The sequence below is a fragment of the Malus sylvestris genome, chromosome 2, assembly GCF_916048215.2.
Source record: "Malus sylvestris chromosome 2, drMalSylv7.2, whole genome shotgun sequence".
Classification (NCBI taxonomy): Eukaryota; Viridiplantae; Streptophyta; class Magnoliopsida; order Rosales; family Rosaceae; genus Malus; species Malus sylvestris.
This window is the reverse complement of record NC_062261.1, coordinates 2,265,561-2,283,010: the sequence shown is the minus strand read 5'-3', so window position 1 is coordinate 2,283,010 and position 17,450 is coordinate 2,265,561. Positions and strand designations below refer to the sequence as shown.

The 17,450-nt window shown below is 36.5% G+C and overlaps 2 protein-coding genes across 2 annotated transcripts; both read left to right on the top strand.

Annotated features, from left to right (window-relative positions):
* The first annotated feature begins 7,618 nt into the window (after positions 1 to 7,618).
* On the top strand, positions 7,619 to 9,390 carry LOC126592722 (blue copper protein-like). The gene is made up of 3 exons (XM_050258491.1): positions 7,619 to 7,885; positions 8,251 to 8,601; positions 8,776 to 9,390. The coding sequence occupies exons 1-3, from the start codon at positions 7,705 to 7,707 to the stop codon at positions 9,159 to 9,161; spliced, it is 918 nt and encodes a 305-aa protein (XP_050114448.1). The 5' UTR covers positions 7,619 to 7,704; the 3' UTR covers positions 9,162 to 9,390.
* Positions 9,391 to 13,592: 4,202 nt separating this feature from the next.
* LOC126592691 (blue copper protein-like) lies at positions 13,593 to 15,311 on the top strand. The gene is made up of 3 exons (XM_050258447.1): positions 13,593 to 13,887; positions 14,061 to 14,477; positions 14,731 to 15,311. Exons 1-3 carry the CDS (start codon positions 13,701 to 13,703, stop codon positions 15,162 to 15,164), a joined length of 1,038 nt encoding a protein of 345 aa, XP_050114404.1. The 5' UTR covers positions 13,593 to 13,700; the 3' UTR covers positions 15,165 to 15,311.
* The last annotated feature ends 2,139 nt before the right edge of the window (positions 15,312 to 17,450 follow it).

Sequence of the window (17,450 nt, the reverse complement as noted above, 5' to 3'; positions counted from 1 at the left end):
CATCCCTTGAGTAAAAAAATGTTTGTAACTTAGGATGTGATTTTCCATGAACATGAAATGTTTTTTGGCTCTTCCGCATCCTCACTTCAAGGGGAGTACCGGAATAGTGAAGTTCTGACCCAAGATAATAGTGAAGTTTTGAGTTTTGATTACTTTCCTGTGGCTAAAAACAAGCTGCATGAAGAACAGCCATTGTAGTCATCACGCATGGACTACACGGCATCTGGAGGAGAAGGGCAGCAACCCACGTGTTGTGGTGATCAGCCCACGGGATCTGAAGAAGGGCAGCAGCCCGTGTTTGGTCATCAGCCTATTGAGGAGCAGCAAGCAAATCAGGAGGAGGAGGAGCCCACGGGCCTCACGAAGTTTGGGCTTGAAAGTGAGTTGCAACCGAATGTTTGTAGTGGAACCGAGCAGCAATTGCAGCATTTGTCACGGGATTCTTCTCCCGAGGTTATGTCAGGTCTGAGTATGAACTCATCTTCTATTAATTCTCATAACCAATCGTCTCCTACACCGGATGCACCTCCACTCCGTCACCTTCCAGAGCGTATTAATCGAGGTATTCCCAAACCTACTTATGAAGCAGATCCTAAGTGTAAACACAAATATTCCGTGAGTGAGCCAAACTCTGATTCAAGAGTGAGATACCTATTAAACAATTATGTGTCTACCTGTCACCTATCAGAATCAAATAAGTCATTTGTATATCAATTATCTACTATATCTATTCCTAACAGTGTGCAGGAGGCTTTAGCAGATTCTCGCTGGAAAGATGTAATGAATGAGGAATTGAGATTGTTGAAGAAGAATGCTACCTGGGAAATAACTGACTTGCCCGCCGGAAAGAAATCTGTGGGATGCAAATGGGTTTATACAGTGAAATACAAAGCAGATGGAACGGTAGATCGCTTTAAAGCACGATTGGTGGCAAAGGGGTATACACAGAAATATGGCATCGACTACATTGATACGTTTGCACCAGTGGCAAAGATTAATACAGTTCGTGTTCTACTGTCCTTAGCAACAAATCTGGATTGGCCTTTGCAACAGTTCGATGTAAAAAATGCATTCCTCCGTGAAGATCTAACTGAGGAGATTTACATGGACCTTCCACCAGGGTGCAATGATTCGGACATACGAAAACGAAAGGTGTGTAGGCTCAAGAAATCATTGTATGGGTTAAAGCAGTCCCCAAGAGCTTGGTTTAGTAGATTTACCAAGTCTATGAGGGCATTCGGGTATAGGCAAAGTAATTGGGATCCCAATTTATTCATGAAACGCCAGAACGGAAGGGTTACAGTTCTCATTGTATATGTGGATGATATGGTGGTTACTGGTAACAATCCTGTTGAGCAAGCAGCCTTGAAGAATTATTTGTCCACAGAGTTTGAAATGAAAGATCTTGGTTCTTTGAAATATTTCCTTGGGATTGAAGTGTCGAGATGCAAGTCCGGGATATTTCTATCACAAAGGAAGTATGTTCTTGACCTGTTGGAAGAAACCAGTATGACGGCGTGCAAGCCGGTGTCTACTCCATTGGCCGAAGGAATGAAGTTGGGTATCGATCAGAACCAAGTACCGGTTGATAAAGGGAAGTATCAAAGGTTAGTAGGGAGATTAATGTACTTGGCTCACACTAGGCTAGACCTTAAAGTGCTCCGAGACATGATGGTTTCCCTTGTTTTTTTCTATTAGTCAATGTTGGGATATTGTTAATTAGATTGGATATTATATATTGCTCGTGTACAAGATTTCTTTAATTTGTTGATGATTAATTTCTTTTCGTAGGAGCAATTTGGTATAATTTAATGATTCTTAGTTAGTATTTTTTCTCATTACCTTATTGTAACATATATTGCACGCCAAATCCCTATTAGGTTTCGTCTAATCCTTAAATCATTTTTTTTTCTTTTTACATTTTAGGCAGAACTCAGGTTTGAAATTGGAATGAGTAACTTGATTCACCAGGAATATTTGAAGAGCATTGCAACTTGATTCACCTCCACATGCAAAGGTGGCCTTAATCTCTATGATTTAGATATTTTGAACTCGACGGCTTTGCTCAATATTGGCTGTGATGCTTTACAATATTCTTCTTTGTGGGGTTCCTTGCCGGTAAGCGTTTTCTTCTTGGGTCTTGCAAAAAACAAGATGTCTATTTGTGGTCATTTATGTGGCATGGTTTGAAGTGTGTTTTTCCTATTTTGAATAGCCATAGTCATTGGTTTATTGGAGATGAAGGTTAGTTTCTTTTTGGTGTCGTAAAGGGTTGGGTGAGCCGATTATTTGCCCTTCATTATCTCTACTCATTTCTCCTATAGCTTTCTTTCGGGTTTCAAATGTTATTCAAGCTCAGAGTTGGTCTTTGCCGGATTATATGGATTTATTCCCTCCTATGGAAAATGATTTTCATCGAATGACTATTCATGTATTGTATTTTCATGTAAAAAGGGGCAAGAAAGTTCTACGGAAAAATGGCGATTCGATTTGATATTGTTTAATAGGGAGTTAGAATACAAGTGTAGGCTAAGTAAATCAATGGACAGTCCAGGGTTGAGCCCTGGGATTTGACGGAGGACTTAAAAAGACACCTAAGACGCTTTACGCCCAATCATTCTGGATAACTCTTGCATCCTCTATATTACCGCAGCTCATCTAAATCATCACTTGTCAGGACTAGTCAGAGTGAGTTAGCATGCCAGTTTTCTTAACAACTTGGAAGTGGTTAGCATGCCAATTTAGTAAATCTTTACCTTTTTCAGATTCTTTGGCTATTTTTGGGATGCTTTTATGTGTAAGCTCTTTTCTTGTCAGTTGCACAATCTTTAAGTCTTTGTGGTCTTTTTTACTATTTCAGTTATTTGGAAAGCTTTATTTTTCAAGGATGTTCAATCTCTTTCCATCATCTTTGCATGTCTATCATTTCTGGTCTCGTCCATATTAGGATTACTCCTAGTGTTTAGATACTTGTATCATTTCTTCTCTAGATTCAGCATATTCCTCGCAAGGCCCCTAGTATTCGTCTCGTGCTATGGTCCCCTCCTCGATATCCTTGGATAAACATATGGATGGTTTGTCTAAAAGAAATCATAATATTAGTCATCCCAATTATTTCTTTGTAGAACTTTATGCAATAATTATTGGTGTAGAATTTGCTTATCGTAGGGGTTGGGTTATCTTTGGTTAGAAAGTGACTATTCTAATGTTATTTTCGTGTTTCCGTTCGAATGATTTTGTTCCTCCTTTACTTCTTCGTACATAATAGTTTACTTGTTTAGCCCATATTCGCGTAAATGACTTTTTGTTGTTCTCACATCTTTCAAGAGGAGAATGTTGTTACATATAGCTTTGCCAACATAGGCTTGTATTCTCCTAAACTGGTTGATATGTTTTATCCAAATCTAGTTCATTGGCAGAGGTTGCATGCATGAGCGAAGTACCTATTTTAAATAAGGGTGTGACAGGAGCAGTCAGTGGTAGTTTTCTACGGAAAGAGATCCGGATCTCTCCCTCCAAAGCTTAGAGATCAAGTGATCCGGATCTTTGAAATTTAATCCAACGGTTAAAAACAAAGAAGTTAGTAACAACTTTCAAAAGCTATAATAAGTTTTTATTGTTGGATCAAATTTCAAAAGTTCAAATCACTTGATTCTTGAGCTTTGGAGGGAGAGATCGGTGAGGATCTCTTTCCGTTTTCTACCAATCCTCTTCTGCACCAATTCTTTCCTTGTCATTGACTAATTGGTGATCAATAATATTAAACTTGTTGTCGCATCATGATGGGTGCATTATTTGACACCTAACAAATGAATTCAATATTCAATATTCAATATTGCAGACTATTTAAACGAGGGTAGTTTCATATACATATTTCTTGAGCCCTAGAAACCGCCTTGTTGGAAAACTTTGTCAAATTATTAAATTAAGGGAATTTTAACAAAAGTTCTTGGTACTGTTTATTTTAACGAAAAATCATATTTTTATATAAAAAGTTAATCCTGATACTATTTACTTTACTATTTATTTTGTCATTATCGTTAAAACTCAAAATTTTTAAATCATTTTCATTAGTTTTTTTTTTTTTTAAATTAAAGGGGTGTTCGGTAGGAAGGTTTTGAAGCGTAACATGCCCTGCTCATCTACTGCTCACGAAATGCACATGAGGTTCATAAAATATATGCTCTTCTAGAAGTCTTGTTGTCACGTTCTAAGAAATACGTACTGAATTATTTCCACGTTTAGTGTCCTTAAAATCAAAACTTGGAACACAACATTTTAATCGATGCATTAGTCTTATGTTTCTTCAATTCATTTTGTGGAACTGTGCTTAAGTTGATGTTTTCATTGTAAAATTAATAGATAATATAGGGTGCAGCTCAATTTTTTATAAAGACGTGCAAGGTATTTGAATTCTCTAGTGTGAGATGTGCACTCTCAACACTTTGTTCGCATGTATGGACCGTATGGTCATTTAAGCTTAGAACGTGGACAACATATTTAATGTTATGGGAGCATGTTGGTAACGTGACTCTGATATCATGAAAAAAAATTGAGATTGTATCATAAAACTAATTATTAACAATATGAAAAGTAGTCAAATTCTTTAAAAACACGCGTAAAGTCCCTTAATACCCCGATACAGAATTTCAACTTTCTTCACATTCATCTAATATTAATGTGCATAATAAAAAAATGAATGGAACTGAGCTAGTAAAGCCCTGCAACCGAAGGTTGATTTGGCCAGTTCCTCTAGACTCCACAGCATGTGATGTTGTATATAATTTTCTTATTAAGCTGACAAGTATTTGATAACGACCCACTTGCAAAGATATCTTAATTTGGGTTTAACAATACTCCTGTTTTCTGCGTCGACTTTCACCTACTCAAGTTTGTCTTTGTGCATCTGGTAGGAAATTACAATATTGAAATTAAGACGATGGTTCTATGTATCTTGACTCTCTTAGGTTTACTATTCATCCCAATGTTTTTGTTTATTTAAACACAACCAACCCACACACACACAATAAGGTAGCAAACTTTGAATTTTTTATGATTTATTTATCAATATATTGATATATTATTTCAATGCAGAAATTATTATTTCCTTCATAGATGTAACCGAGATGGTGTACATGTGTTTGTTAGAATGGTCATCATGCAATTTTTGGATGTTTTATCGACAATCGATGATATATATATTCAAATATGATAATAAACAAATAAATGACAACAATGTATGTTGAATAAAAAAACATATTTAAACAAACGAAGTGAAGATCGAGGCTTGCATACCGCAACGTCCTTGAAACATAAATTCGTCCCTATTCTATGCTTGAAGTTATGTAGGCATCTGCTTCATCAGGATTCAACGATCTAAACTAGAATTCCAACATCGAAAAAATTAGTTTCTGACAAATATCTTTGTGGTTCTCTCAACAAGAAGGTTTTGATATTTCAGAAGAAAGGATTCGTTTTTTTTTTTTTTTCTGTGTTCTAAATGCAATGCAAATGGATGTAGATACAATTGACATATACCTTGTTTGTACCATACTTGACCAATCTCGAAACTACTGAGCACCGGTCAACGTTATACCGTCAAGGACCCAGAAGAGCTTCCCTTCAACCAGGAGGCCAATCACAATGCGACACGTGTCGACATCAGAAGCCAATCACAGCTCGACACGTGTCAACATCAGAAGCCAATCACAACACGACACGTGTCAATGTTAGAACAAAACTAGAAACTCTCCTCTATAAATAGGGATCATTCTCCCACAATAATCTCTAATGTCATTTTGTACTAAACTATTCACTAGAACTCACAAAATGAGAGCTTGAACCTATGTATTTGTATAAACCCTTCACAATTAATGAGAACTCCTCTACTCCGTGGACGTAGCCGATCTGGGTGAACCACGTACATCTTGTGTTTGCTTCCCTGTCCTTATTCATTTACGTACTTATCTTCACTAGTGATCGAAGCAACCAAGCGAAGGTCACAAACCTGACACTTTCTGTTGTACCAAAGTCCTCGCTGATTTTGTGCATCAACATACCTGTTCACAACAGGTATGAACCTGATATGTGTCTTCTGGTAGGCATCTTCTCATAAGGGGTGTGTGCTGCTATGATATTCTTTTGTCATCTCAGACTTCATTCGAAATGATGAGTTTGTTGGTTTAAAAATTAATAAAATAATTATTATTGATTTTAATTATTAGAGTCCAAGTGCCCCTAACCAGTTTTGCACTCCATGATTCATCTCTCCAATTGTAAGAGGGGCCTGCTGTTATAAGGTATGTGAAACTTTTCAAATGAACTAATATGAGACAAATAAGATAGAAGGAAATTTCCTCTCAAAACTCCAGAGCAGTAATAATGGACTAATAATTCTTCATCATGGAAAGAATAATATGCAATGGTCATGCCCATGAATAAACAAAAAATTTAGTTTAGATCAATAAATATTTCATATTCCGTATGTGTCATTTCATTTTTTTACGATACGTCAATTAATTTAATTATTTTCTTCAATTAAGACCAATAAAACCAATTATCCTTTCCAATTAAGGGGAGCTCTCAAAAGTGGAGCTCTCCATAAATTCTTTGCCACCTCATATTTTAGACACAATGTTTAACGTTGGCACGAAAATTGACGTTAAACTGCGAGGTGACAGAGAGTCCATAGAGAGTATCTCTTTCAAGAGAGTCCCCTTGTGAGGATGTGAAGGTGAGAGAGTTCCCTTGTGAGGATGTGAAGGTAAAATAATCTCACATCGGTGAAGGGGAAAACCTTGAGTAACCCAACCTCTTATAAGCAATTACAAAGTTTTTCCTTTCACATATATGTGACTCTTTTACCTTTATATCCTCATGCCCCTTCCCTTTTCAAAATTATTTGAGACCTAAAACAAATTGCCCCTTGAATTACATAAAGTTAGTAGCGGCATCAAATTTCTGTAATCATTAAAGCTAAGACAATCTCCATAGTGTCATGGCAAAAATGATGATATCCTTGGAAATTTGGTCACATAGAATCGGGGTAGAGCAATCTCCAGGCAAGAACTAGATAATGAAAAGTTCAGAAAGTCTGACTTTTTTATCCTAGCTGGGCTTTAAAACTATATCAAATTATATGCAGGGCAAATAAAAAGGTCTTTTAGAAGATAATTAGCTAGATCAGATGGTCAAAAACGTGTTAATTAGGCTGAAGATCGTGGATCATTTCAAGCTCGAAGGATTGCATAGTAGGGTTTTGATCTTTTGTACAAATAAATTTATAAAAAAAAAATCATGTATAATAAGATATCATTTATAAATTAACAAGTTAATTAGTGTTTTATTACCATCCCATCTGTATTTGTTTATACAAAATTAACAAATACAAATGGAGTATACTATTGATTTGTGTTCTTTTCTATCAAAACAAGTAGCAAATAATCTCACTAAAAGATTTAACTAAGGGCATGCAAACACGCCGGCATTTAATTAGATCAAACTGGGTCCAAGTCAATTGTAAATTGGTCATTAGGTTCTAGACATCCTTGAATAATTGGTCGATCGTGTATAAAACTGGGGAAACAATCTTGTTATCGTTTGTCAAAGTATCAGCAAAGCTTCTCCACAACTTCTCCCTTCTAACCTCTATAAAAGATAGAGAAAAACAAGGAAAAAAGCAGTTACAAAATACAAAGAGATAATATGGGAAAAGAACTCTCCATAGCCCTTCTAGCCATAGCAGTGGTTGGTTTGCTTCACTCCACAGCAGCAATGGAAACCCATGTGGTTGGAGACAAAATCGGGTGGGTGGTTCCTCCCGGCGGTCAATACGCTTATGAAAGTTGGGCCGCCATGCACCATTTCGCCGTTGGTGACCTTCTTGGTACGTTACATATATACTCAAGTTTCATTATGTTTAGCAATTTTAAGCTAAAATGATTGGAAGTGCTTTTAGATTCAGCGTTTTCAGATCAAAAAAACTGTTCTTACAACAGTTGGCAGAAATAGTTTAAAATGTTTATGGGTTAAGAAAAGTATTTGAAGTGCTTCTTAACGAAACACAGCAATTGTCTCTTCAAAAAACATGACGTGTTTTCTAGAAAAAAAAAGACACTTGCATGTATTTTCTTAAAAAAAATTGAGTCTTTGATATGCTTCTAACAGAAGCACTCGCTTCTGAGTATAAATACGTTTTAAAAAAGAATTTCCAAGTAGGCATGTGTTGAATTTATGTTGTTCATTTTTCAGTGTTCAACTTTACAAATGGTGACCAAGATGTAGCGAGGGTCACAAAGGAAGCTTTCGACAACTGCAATTCGACAGACCCCATAACCCTTAAAACAACCAGTCCGGCCAACTTCACCTTGAACACCACTGGAGAGTACTATTTCATTGGCACCAAGGACAAGCACTGTGAGTTGGGACAAAAGCTGGCCATCAACGTGACTGCCGAACATGGATCACCTGCTCCAAGCCCTGCACCCAGAGGACCAGTGACTTACGTCGTTGGTGATAAATTGGGTTGGCTTGTACCAGGCGGTGAACAGGCTTATGCTGCTTGGGCCTATGGCAAGACTTTCATTGTCGGAGACACTCTAGGTAATTATACACTCAGATATTATCTTGCATGACGCACGTAAAGCATCAACATGGTATATTTATCGTGTATAGACATCCGTTTCATAACCAGCTTAATTAAACACCGATCAAATTCTGTTTCTTACATGTAAATTATTAATTCTTTGACAATGTTTTACTTTCTTGCTTTTGTAGTTTTCAACATTGTCAATGGAACACAAGACGATGTGGCTTTGGTGACCAAGCCAGCTTATGAAAACTGCACCACCAACAGCACTATCGCCGTTTACAAAAATAGTCCAGTGAGTATCCTTCTCAACACCAGCGGTGAGCATTTCTTCATATCCACCTACGATCGCCACTGCCTATTGGGCCAAAAGCTAGCCATTAACGTGACATCAAGCACAGCCCAACCACCATCGGCCAAGACACCATCGGGTTCCATGGCACCTTCCTCGCCTACTCCTCACGGCACAAGTGGACCAGGCGCTGCTCATGCTCCATTCAGCTCAGCCCCATCCAGGATTGGCAGCGGCTACTTCACCTTCTTGCTCATTGCCGTGGCAGCTTTCTTCTATTGATCATTAGTCACTAGCTAGCCATGTGGCTAGCTCATGTTGATATTTGTAATTCCTTTGGAATATGTTCTATATAATTGCAGTACATACTATGAGGCTGTATTGATTTTATTTGATTTATATTTTATGATTTTGCTTTTGTATTCACCTTTGGCCTTCGTAATAATCCTGGTTGTATGTACGTTCCTTTACTCTAGTTATATACAAACAACTGCTGCCAATTGCTTTTTTTTGTCCACTTGCCCCTTTTTTTTTTATATATAAAACGATATTCTTATACCCTAAATCACACAATGGACAACCATAATAAGTATAAAATTCAACATGAATACCATACGTCATCGTCATATACATATAAATGAAATATCATCACTAAATTTTTCACTTACAAATATGAAAAAAATTATCACTGATTCACAATGTTATATTTAGGGTAGTGCTATTTACACACCTTTTTTACCTTCCACATACCTTTGTTATTTTTTACCATTGATATTCTTAAATTCATTCGATCCAACGGCCGAAAATTGAAAAAAGTGTGTGAGAAGTAAAAATAGGTATGTAGATAGCACTACCTATATTTATATATCATAAAACTCCAAACTAGATTACAGAAATAGGAAAAGGATCCTCGCTGGATCCTTTTCTTGGGGATTGATTCTAGGGATCTCTCGATCGTGATCGTTCATCATACATCGTGCGGTTAGTTTTCGTTAGGTAATATTTAAATTTAAATTTAAATTTAAATTTTGAAATAATTTATGACCGTATGGTGTACGATGAACGGTCACGATTACAAAATCCCTAAGATTCCAAAGAAATAAACTTTGCTCCAGGCAACAGTCAGTCACTTGGAAAGTTCTTGGAAACAAACGATGGAGTTGGGTTAATCAAAATTATATAAAACAAATAAATAAACCATGGAGTTTGGTAGTTGGAGCAAAGTCTCCTTGCTTAAACTAATCAATTGCAATGAATATAATTCCGAGCACAGGATAATACTTGGGTACTCATTAGAAAGTACTTAAGTTACTGATCATCGAAGGACCACTAAATTTAAAACACCTATCAAATAAAACTCTCCCCAAACTCCCACTATCTTTCTAACCAAACACACCATTTTTCTCTTTTACTAGTTTCCAAACAACCACCATCTCTCTCGCTAAGAACACAGCTGCCATACGTCCACCAACCGCCTCCCTCCCCTTTCTCCCGAAGCCATGGCAGCTCTACCCCCAAATTTCACCAACCCATGACAAATCATATCCATCTTACTAACCTTACGAAGGAAATTTCACCCAGAAGAAAAATTACGATGGAGGTTGAAATTATTTGGGGAAATTTGGGCTTATGTACCGCCATGAATTCCATGACGGAGAAGCCCGACAACGGCTGAGTGCTGCCATGGCTTCCATGATAAAGATAGGAGGATTTTGGGGCGGGGTCGACAGAGAAAGGTTAGAGGAGAAGTGGGTGGCACCGGCGGATGAGAGGAGGTTAACGGAAGCGTTGGGGAGGACAAGGTTTCTGGCACTGAGACCATGGAAGAAGCAAGGAGGAGAGAGGCAGGAAGGGGGAGGCATTGAGGAAGAAAGGGAATGTTTGGATGTGAGGTTAATATTGTGTTTGGTTACACGTTTATAAATTAAAGTTGTAACAGATGGTTTGTTCTCATTGGGTCATTTCATGTGGTTATTATTTTGGATACTAATTGTTAAGTATCCAAGTATTGTTTCCGAGCATTATGATTTTTTATTTTATAAATGTCCACAACCAAGGCAGAAGTTGAAACTGAATTTAATTTCACATATCTAGCTAATTAACTGCCCCTTGTTAGGATCATGTTCAAAGGACTTTTATTTGCTTACTTAGGGTTGTGATCTAATGAAAACTATCTATTCTGATTTAAACACTAGTCAATTAGTTGATGTTAGTAACATTAGGATAATAAGAATGAACCAAACTAGTTGCTAGCTGACAATTATGTGTAAAATTCTAGGAGTAATGGAATGAGCCCACATAGATTCCTTCCTTATTTTGCTAGTGAAATGAAATCGATCTAGTGTTACAAGTGCTGGATTGTCTAACGATTAGAGTCTTTCTCTTTAACTCATTCTTCTTAGTATAGAATATCGATTGTAATAAAAAAAAAAACAATTTTAGTCCCTTATAACTTAAGGGAACCCTGCAATATTAGGCAAATAGTTTTGGGAATTGAAGCATCATATAGTCTTAAAAAAACTTTTTCGTCAAAATGGTCTCTGAGATTAGCATAACTCTTCACTTTGACTCCTGACATTGAAAATCAATATAAGTGGTCTCTAAGTTTGTCCACCGTCAATCATTTTGGTTATTTTCGTGAAAAATCTCCATTAAATGGAAAAGCAAGTAGAGGAGTTGATTGGACAAAAATACCCTCAATTTAACGGAGATCTTTCACGGTATGACGAAAATGATTTACGGTGGACAAACTCAGGGACCACTTCTATCGATTTTCAGTCTCAAGGATCAAAGTGAAGAGTTATGATAATCTCAACGACCATTTTAGCTAAAAAAACCTCTCAAAAATGAACCAAACCTCAAGAAGCCTATGAGCAAATTAAAGCAGGCCACTTTGTTCCTTTTAAGTAACAAGTTTGATTATTATTCCTGGCTTTGTAACTTTGTATATATTCTGGCTCTGTGGTGCAGTCTCACTAACACTTCAAATATTCTGGCTTTCTGGTAATGATAAAGTTCTAGCAATGTGGATCAACACCACGGGCTGTCTTTGGTTATTGCTAGTATTCGGACGGATTGAACGGTGGCCATTGATGGTTTTCTCCCTTTCTGTTCCTCATCCCACAACGCCTGTGGAGAAAGAGCTGGAGAGAAGGATATTATCATATATATTAGCACTTAGATGGAAGTCTTTTTTATGGAAAGCAAAGCGTAAGATTTCGTTAGGTATCTAAGATTGGAATGAAATGAATTAATAACTCCTTAGATAATCAAGTGGATACTTGAGGTGAGTTGTAGGAACGAGGAGAAGAAAACTGTTTATCATTGTAAGTTCGTTTACTTGTTCGTTTATTTTAGAATTATTTATGCTTATTAATAAATCAAATTGTCAAGACGGCAATACCACGCGAAAATACATCTTTTCAAACCTTCATTCTCTTATTGAGTTAAAAGTTGTATATATAAATATATAACTAATTATTTTATTTTTTTGGTGAACTGATTATAAACAAGAAAAACAATCGTGAACCCTAATAAATTAAAAAATCACGCCAAGTGGTGCAATGGAATTGCAGTAGAATTTCAAGTCAAGTTTCTTTATGGTCTTGGGTTTGATGCACGAAGCTAACAAAAACACAAGTGATTCTCTAATTTAAAATTTTATAAGAACGTGTGTTATTTAATTGTAATCAAAGATGGACTGAAATGTCTTTAACCTTTTCCGATCCCACCTAAAATTAGTCATACCCTTCGTCCAACACCACACTCATGCATCGTATTAAATCATCATTACCATTGGTTTATTGACTCAAATTTTTAGTCATAAAAGGAAAACCTAAAAACGGAGGAAGTGTCGCACAACAATAGGCTTTAACGAGTCCACATTGGCCAACTACTGCTACAGTCTAGGTTTGACAATTTCCATCATTCACATTTCTCCAATTTTCCTATATATTAAAAAAAATTAAACTACTTCATTATTTATTAGGAAATTTCCTTGGTAACTTGATACGAGTCCTTCCTTTTAACCTTTTTTATTCGGTAGCTGTCGATTTTTCTCACGTGTTTTAGTTATTAATTATTAGGCCTTTTATGCAAAGGGATTCTTATTTTTTTTTTTAAATGAGATTAGGTGTGCATCCACTTCACATTAAACTTCAACGATCCAAATTGTCTATTTTGTAAGTCTCGTTTCATAGATCATCCTTATAAAAATTCAATTCAATTCGAAACAATTTTCTTATTTAATTATTAAAATAAAATTTCATTGTTTTTTATATAACAAAGTATTCGTTAATTTCTTTGAACTCAATTAGATGTCTTAAACATTTTCGATTTGACTAATACTTTACAATGATGATCTATGAGGTGCAACTTAAAAAATAAATTGTTCGGATTGTTAAAGTTTAATGTAATGTAGACTCCACAACTAATCCCTATTTTATAAAAAAAAAAATATTAAAAATTCCTACCCTTAAAGATTTCCATTAACTATACTTTCTAAAGATATAAGCAATGACTAGTCTAAGCTCTCAGCCTCTCACGCGGAAATCTGAGTTTCCACAAGTCCCATGTCTCGGCGGACTTGGCATCCAAACCTGAACCGTCCATGTTACTCACAGAACCTCAGACGTGGCATCCATCCAACGGCCCGAAACAGCCAAAATTAGTGGTCAGCACAAAGCCTTCCTCTATATAAGGGAAGGGATGACAGTAACAATCTCTAAAAACCAAAAAGTTTTACAAGTTTTCGGACAGAGAAATAAAAAAGGGAGTAGGAAAAAAACAGGGGCGACCTGACCTTCAAAGAACACAAGGGCAATGGCAAGGAACACAAACATGGCGTTTTTCGCAGCCGTGGCAGCGGCCGCTTTGCTAATGAGCTCCGCGGCAGCGGCAACTAATTACCAAGTGGGCGATGGGTTGAGTTGGGTTGTCCCTCCCGGTGGCGCCGCAGCTTATGCTACATGGGCTGCCAACAAAACCTTCGTTGTCGGCGACACTCTTGGTATATATAATTTCAACTAAATGAGCATCCTTTGATAACTGTCTTGTTTTTATACACTTAGTTATATGTTTCATACTAATTTCAACAAAATAAGTTTTCGTTTGATGACCATTTATTTATGTGAACTTAATTCAATGTTTCGTGCTAATTTTCTTGAACTTTGTGCTTTGTAGTATTCACATTTACGAGCGGAAGTCATGACGTGGCGGAAGTGACAAAGCCAGCTTTTGATGCTTGCAATGTAACTAGTCCCATTACTTTGCAGAGTGCCGGCCCTACAAATATCACTCTTAGCTCTTCAGGGGAGCATTACTACATCTGCACCTTCGCTGGCCATTGCAGTGCCGGTCAGAAATTGTCCATCAATGTGAACGGAGCTTCTTCTCCGGCTCCGGCTCCGGCTCCAAGTACTACTCCTCCTCCTCCTCCTCCACCTTCACCACCGGCCTCTGTCCCAGCACCAACACCAAGCTCCACAAGAGCACCTGTCACTTGGACCGTTGGCAACAACTCCGGATGGACCGTCCTCCCTCCAGGCTCTTACCAAACTTGGGCTGCTAACAAGACCTTTTTGGTTGGTGACACTCTAGGTAAGCCTCAATTACGCTAAATATGGTCTTTTGGGATTGTTTTTCTGGAGAGTATTTATGCCTGAATGCTCTGGAGTATTCCGGCCTTGAAAGGGTGGCATGTCATGACGAAGTCACCAATTCTTTTTGAGTTCGATCTCTTGTCACGCAAATCAAAATAGTTCAGATTTTTTGCCTCGTAAACAATTTACGTTTTTTTTTTTTTTAAATTAGTTAGTCTTTAAGGTGTTGATTCTGTTTTTTTATTGTGCAGTGTTCAACTATTTGAACGGAACACACGACGTGGCAGAGGTGACCAAGGCAAACTACGACTCATGCAACACCAGCAACACCCTCGCTCTGTTCACGAACCCACCAACGAGAATCACTCTCAACACCACCGGCGAGAATTTCTTCATCTGCACTTTCACCGGCCACTGTGTCGGAGGCCAGAAGCTTGCCATCAATGTCACCTCCGGCAGCACCACCGCCACGCCACCTTCCTCGACCGCCACTCCTCCAAGCAGCAGTGCCACCCCTCCAGGCTCTAGTGCCACCCCTCCATCTGGAACTCCAACCACCCCAACTACTCCGTCGTCACCGACACCTGAAGGTGCAGCACCACCACCACCAAATGCAGCAGCTTCTCTCGGCGCCGCTGGCCTTTCCGCTTCCTTTTTGTCCATTGCTCTAGCTTTGTTGTTTTAGATTATTTTCCGGGGCGGTATATAGTTTTAAATCTTTTGTGATGTGATTCATTCGACTAGACAGCTATAGCGTGATTGTTGTAATACGATATTGATCAGTTTTTTTTTTTTTTTTTTTTTTGCATAATAATAAATTTTTGGTTTTGAATTTTGACATTCAGCTATATGATCAACGAAATTTTACACAAAATGAATTCAATTAAATTCTTCAGAGTTTTTTCAATAATTTTTTTCTATGAAATTTAAATTCGAGACTTTTTCCAACAAAGTAAAGATTAAATGCAATAAAATAGATTGTTTGATTCTTTTAAAATACAAAGCAATATATATGAATAGTTGAAAACAAAATATGCAAATGTGAATGTTCCTAACAGACTGAACTACAAAGTCAGTTATGTTATATACTTCGTTTTCAATTTACCAACTCTTTCAACAACTTAATTTGTTAGGTTTGACATAAGATCAGAAATTGATACATTTGGGTTTGACACAAGATCAGAAATTGATACATTTGGGTTTGACACGGTGCCATAGTGCGCCTCATCTTCTAAGATAATTTCTTAGATTACGTGCTTAACTTTTGCAACTGGGTTTGTTTAATGCCACAGCCTTTCAGTTGTCAAGACTCAAAAGAGAGACCAAATCCGGTTTAGCCACATAATAATTAGATTTGTTTGATAAAAAGAAACATTATTCAATTAAGAGAAAGAGACGTATAACGACTATTAAAAGACAGTGGCAAAAAGCAGAAAGACCCACTTGGCATGGTTTCGTTAAATGAAATAAAAATGACCATAGCATAACTTTGTTTTAAACATTTCTACTAAGTTTCGTTGATCAATCTTTTCTTCTTCTTCAATCCCTCATGTTTAATTTGTAACTGATACGTTCAAAATACTTTGACTCATACGAAAAAACAACTATATGTACTAAACCCGTTAATAATTACGTAGTTAACTGTTGTTGACATTTCTAAAAATTTATAATATTTTATTCCCTAAAAACATAATGAAAATTTTCTATAAAAGCAACTTTAGCTTTGCTAATACCGTAATACGGTTGTTATCTTCATATCATCAATCAAACAAAATTTGTGGTCAATCTGATCCTTTTGCTGGTGTACAAACTTCTGTATGTTCTTGGTTAACATTTGATCGCTTTTACTTGTTACGTTGTGTCATATAATATAAGGGTGTGCTATTCACATACCTCATTTTACTTCTCACACACCCTTAATAATTTATGTTCGTTGATCTTCTTCAATTCATCTGATCTGACGGTAAAAAATTAAAAAAATATGTAAGAAATAAAATAAAATGTGTGGATATCACAGCCCCGTAATATATATACGTTCTCATTGTGATATCCATCTATATTGGAGCCCAAGTAATAAATACATCAACGTGGCAACAATACAAAACGCACCTAGTTCAAGTCAAAATATTTGACTTGGGCCATGATGCCTGCCTACACCTTTCCATTTCGTCTGATTACAATTTAGTCTCTTGGCAATATACCTTTCACATTGTTATGTATTTTTGTTTACACCCTCAAGTGATGATAATGTTAATTACTCTCAAGTGATGATAATGTTCACTACTTTATTTATCATTGTTGGATGAATTAAAATTTTGAGATTTGTATTTATCATCTATACAAATTTCTAAATTTAAATGCATATAATGATGATAAATAAGGTAATGAGCATCATCATTACTTTTTTTTTATTTTTTTGTCAAATGATAGATTTTATTAGATTAATCATTAACGGGGTTCGAATCCATAAGATGATGAGTATCACCATTACTTTAGGGTCGTGATAAAAAAAAATTCTTGTTGTAAAGGCGATATACTAAAAAAGTAGAAACAGATCAAGTTTACTATATATACAAATTACTAAATACGGAAAAACAAGATGATGAAGAACTTACGTAGTTTTTTTTTTTTTTTTAATTTGCTTTATTCAATTGCACCCAGAAAACCTGGGAAAAAAAAAGAAAAAGGTTGAATTTGAGGAATTCGGATTCTTTTTATGTGGACTCTAAAAATTCGTAAATCGTGTCTATTCATCGTACATCATGTGATCAGAAATTATTTTAAATATTTTTATTTAAAATTAAATACAAATAATACCTGACAAAAACTGATGGCACAATGTACAATAAACGAACACGATTAACGAATTTTCAAGATTCTCATCGAAAAGGATCCTGTTGGGAATTCGAGGTCAAATCCAAAATTGATGACTCTTGCTAGATTGTACAATATTATACTAGTCTTTTCGGTC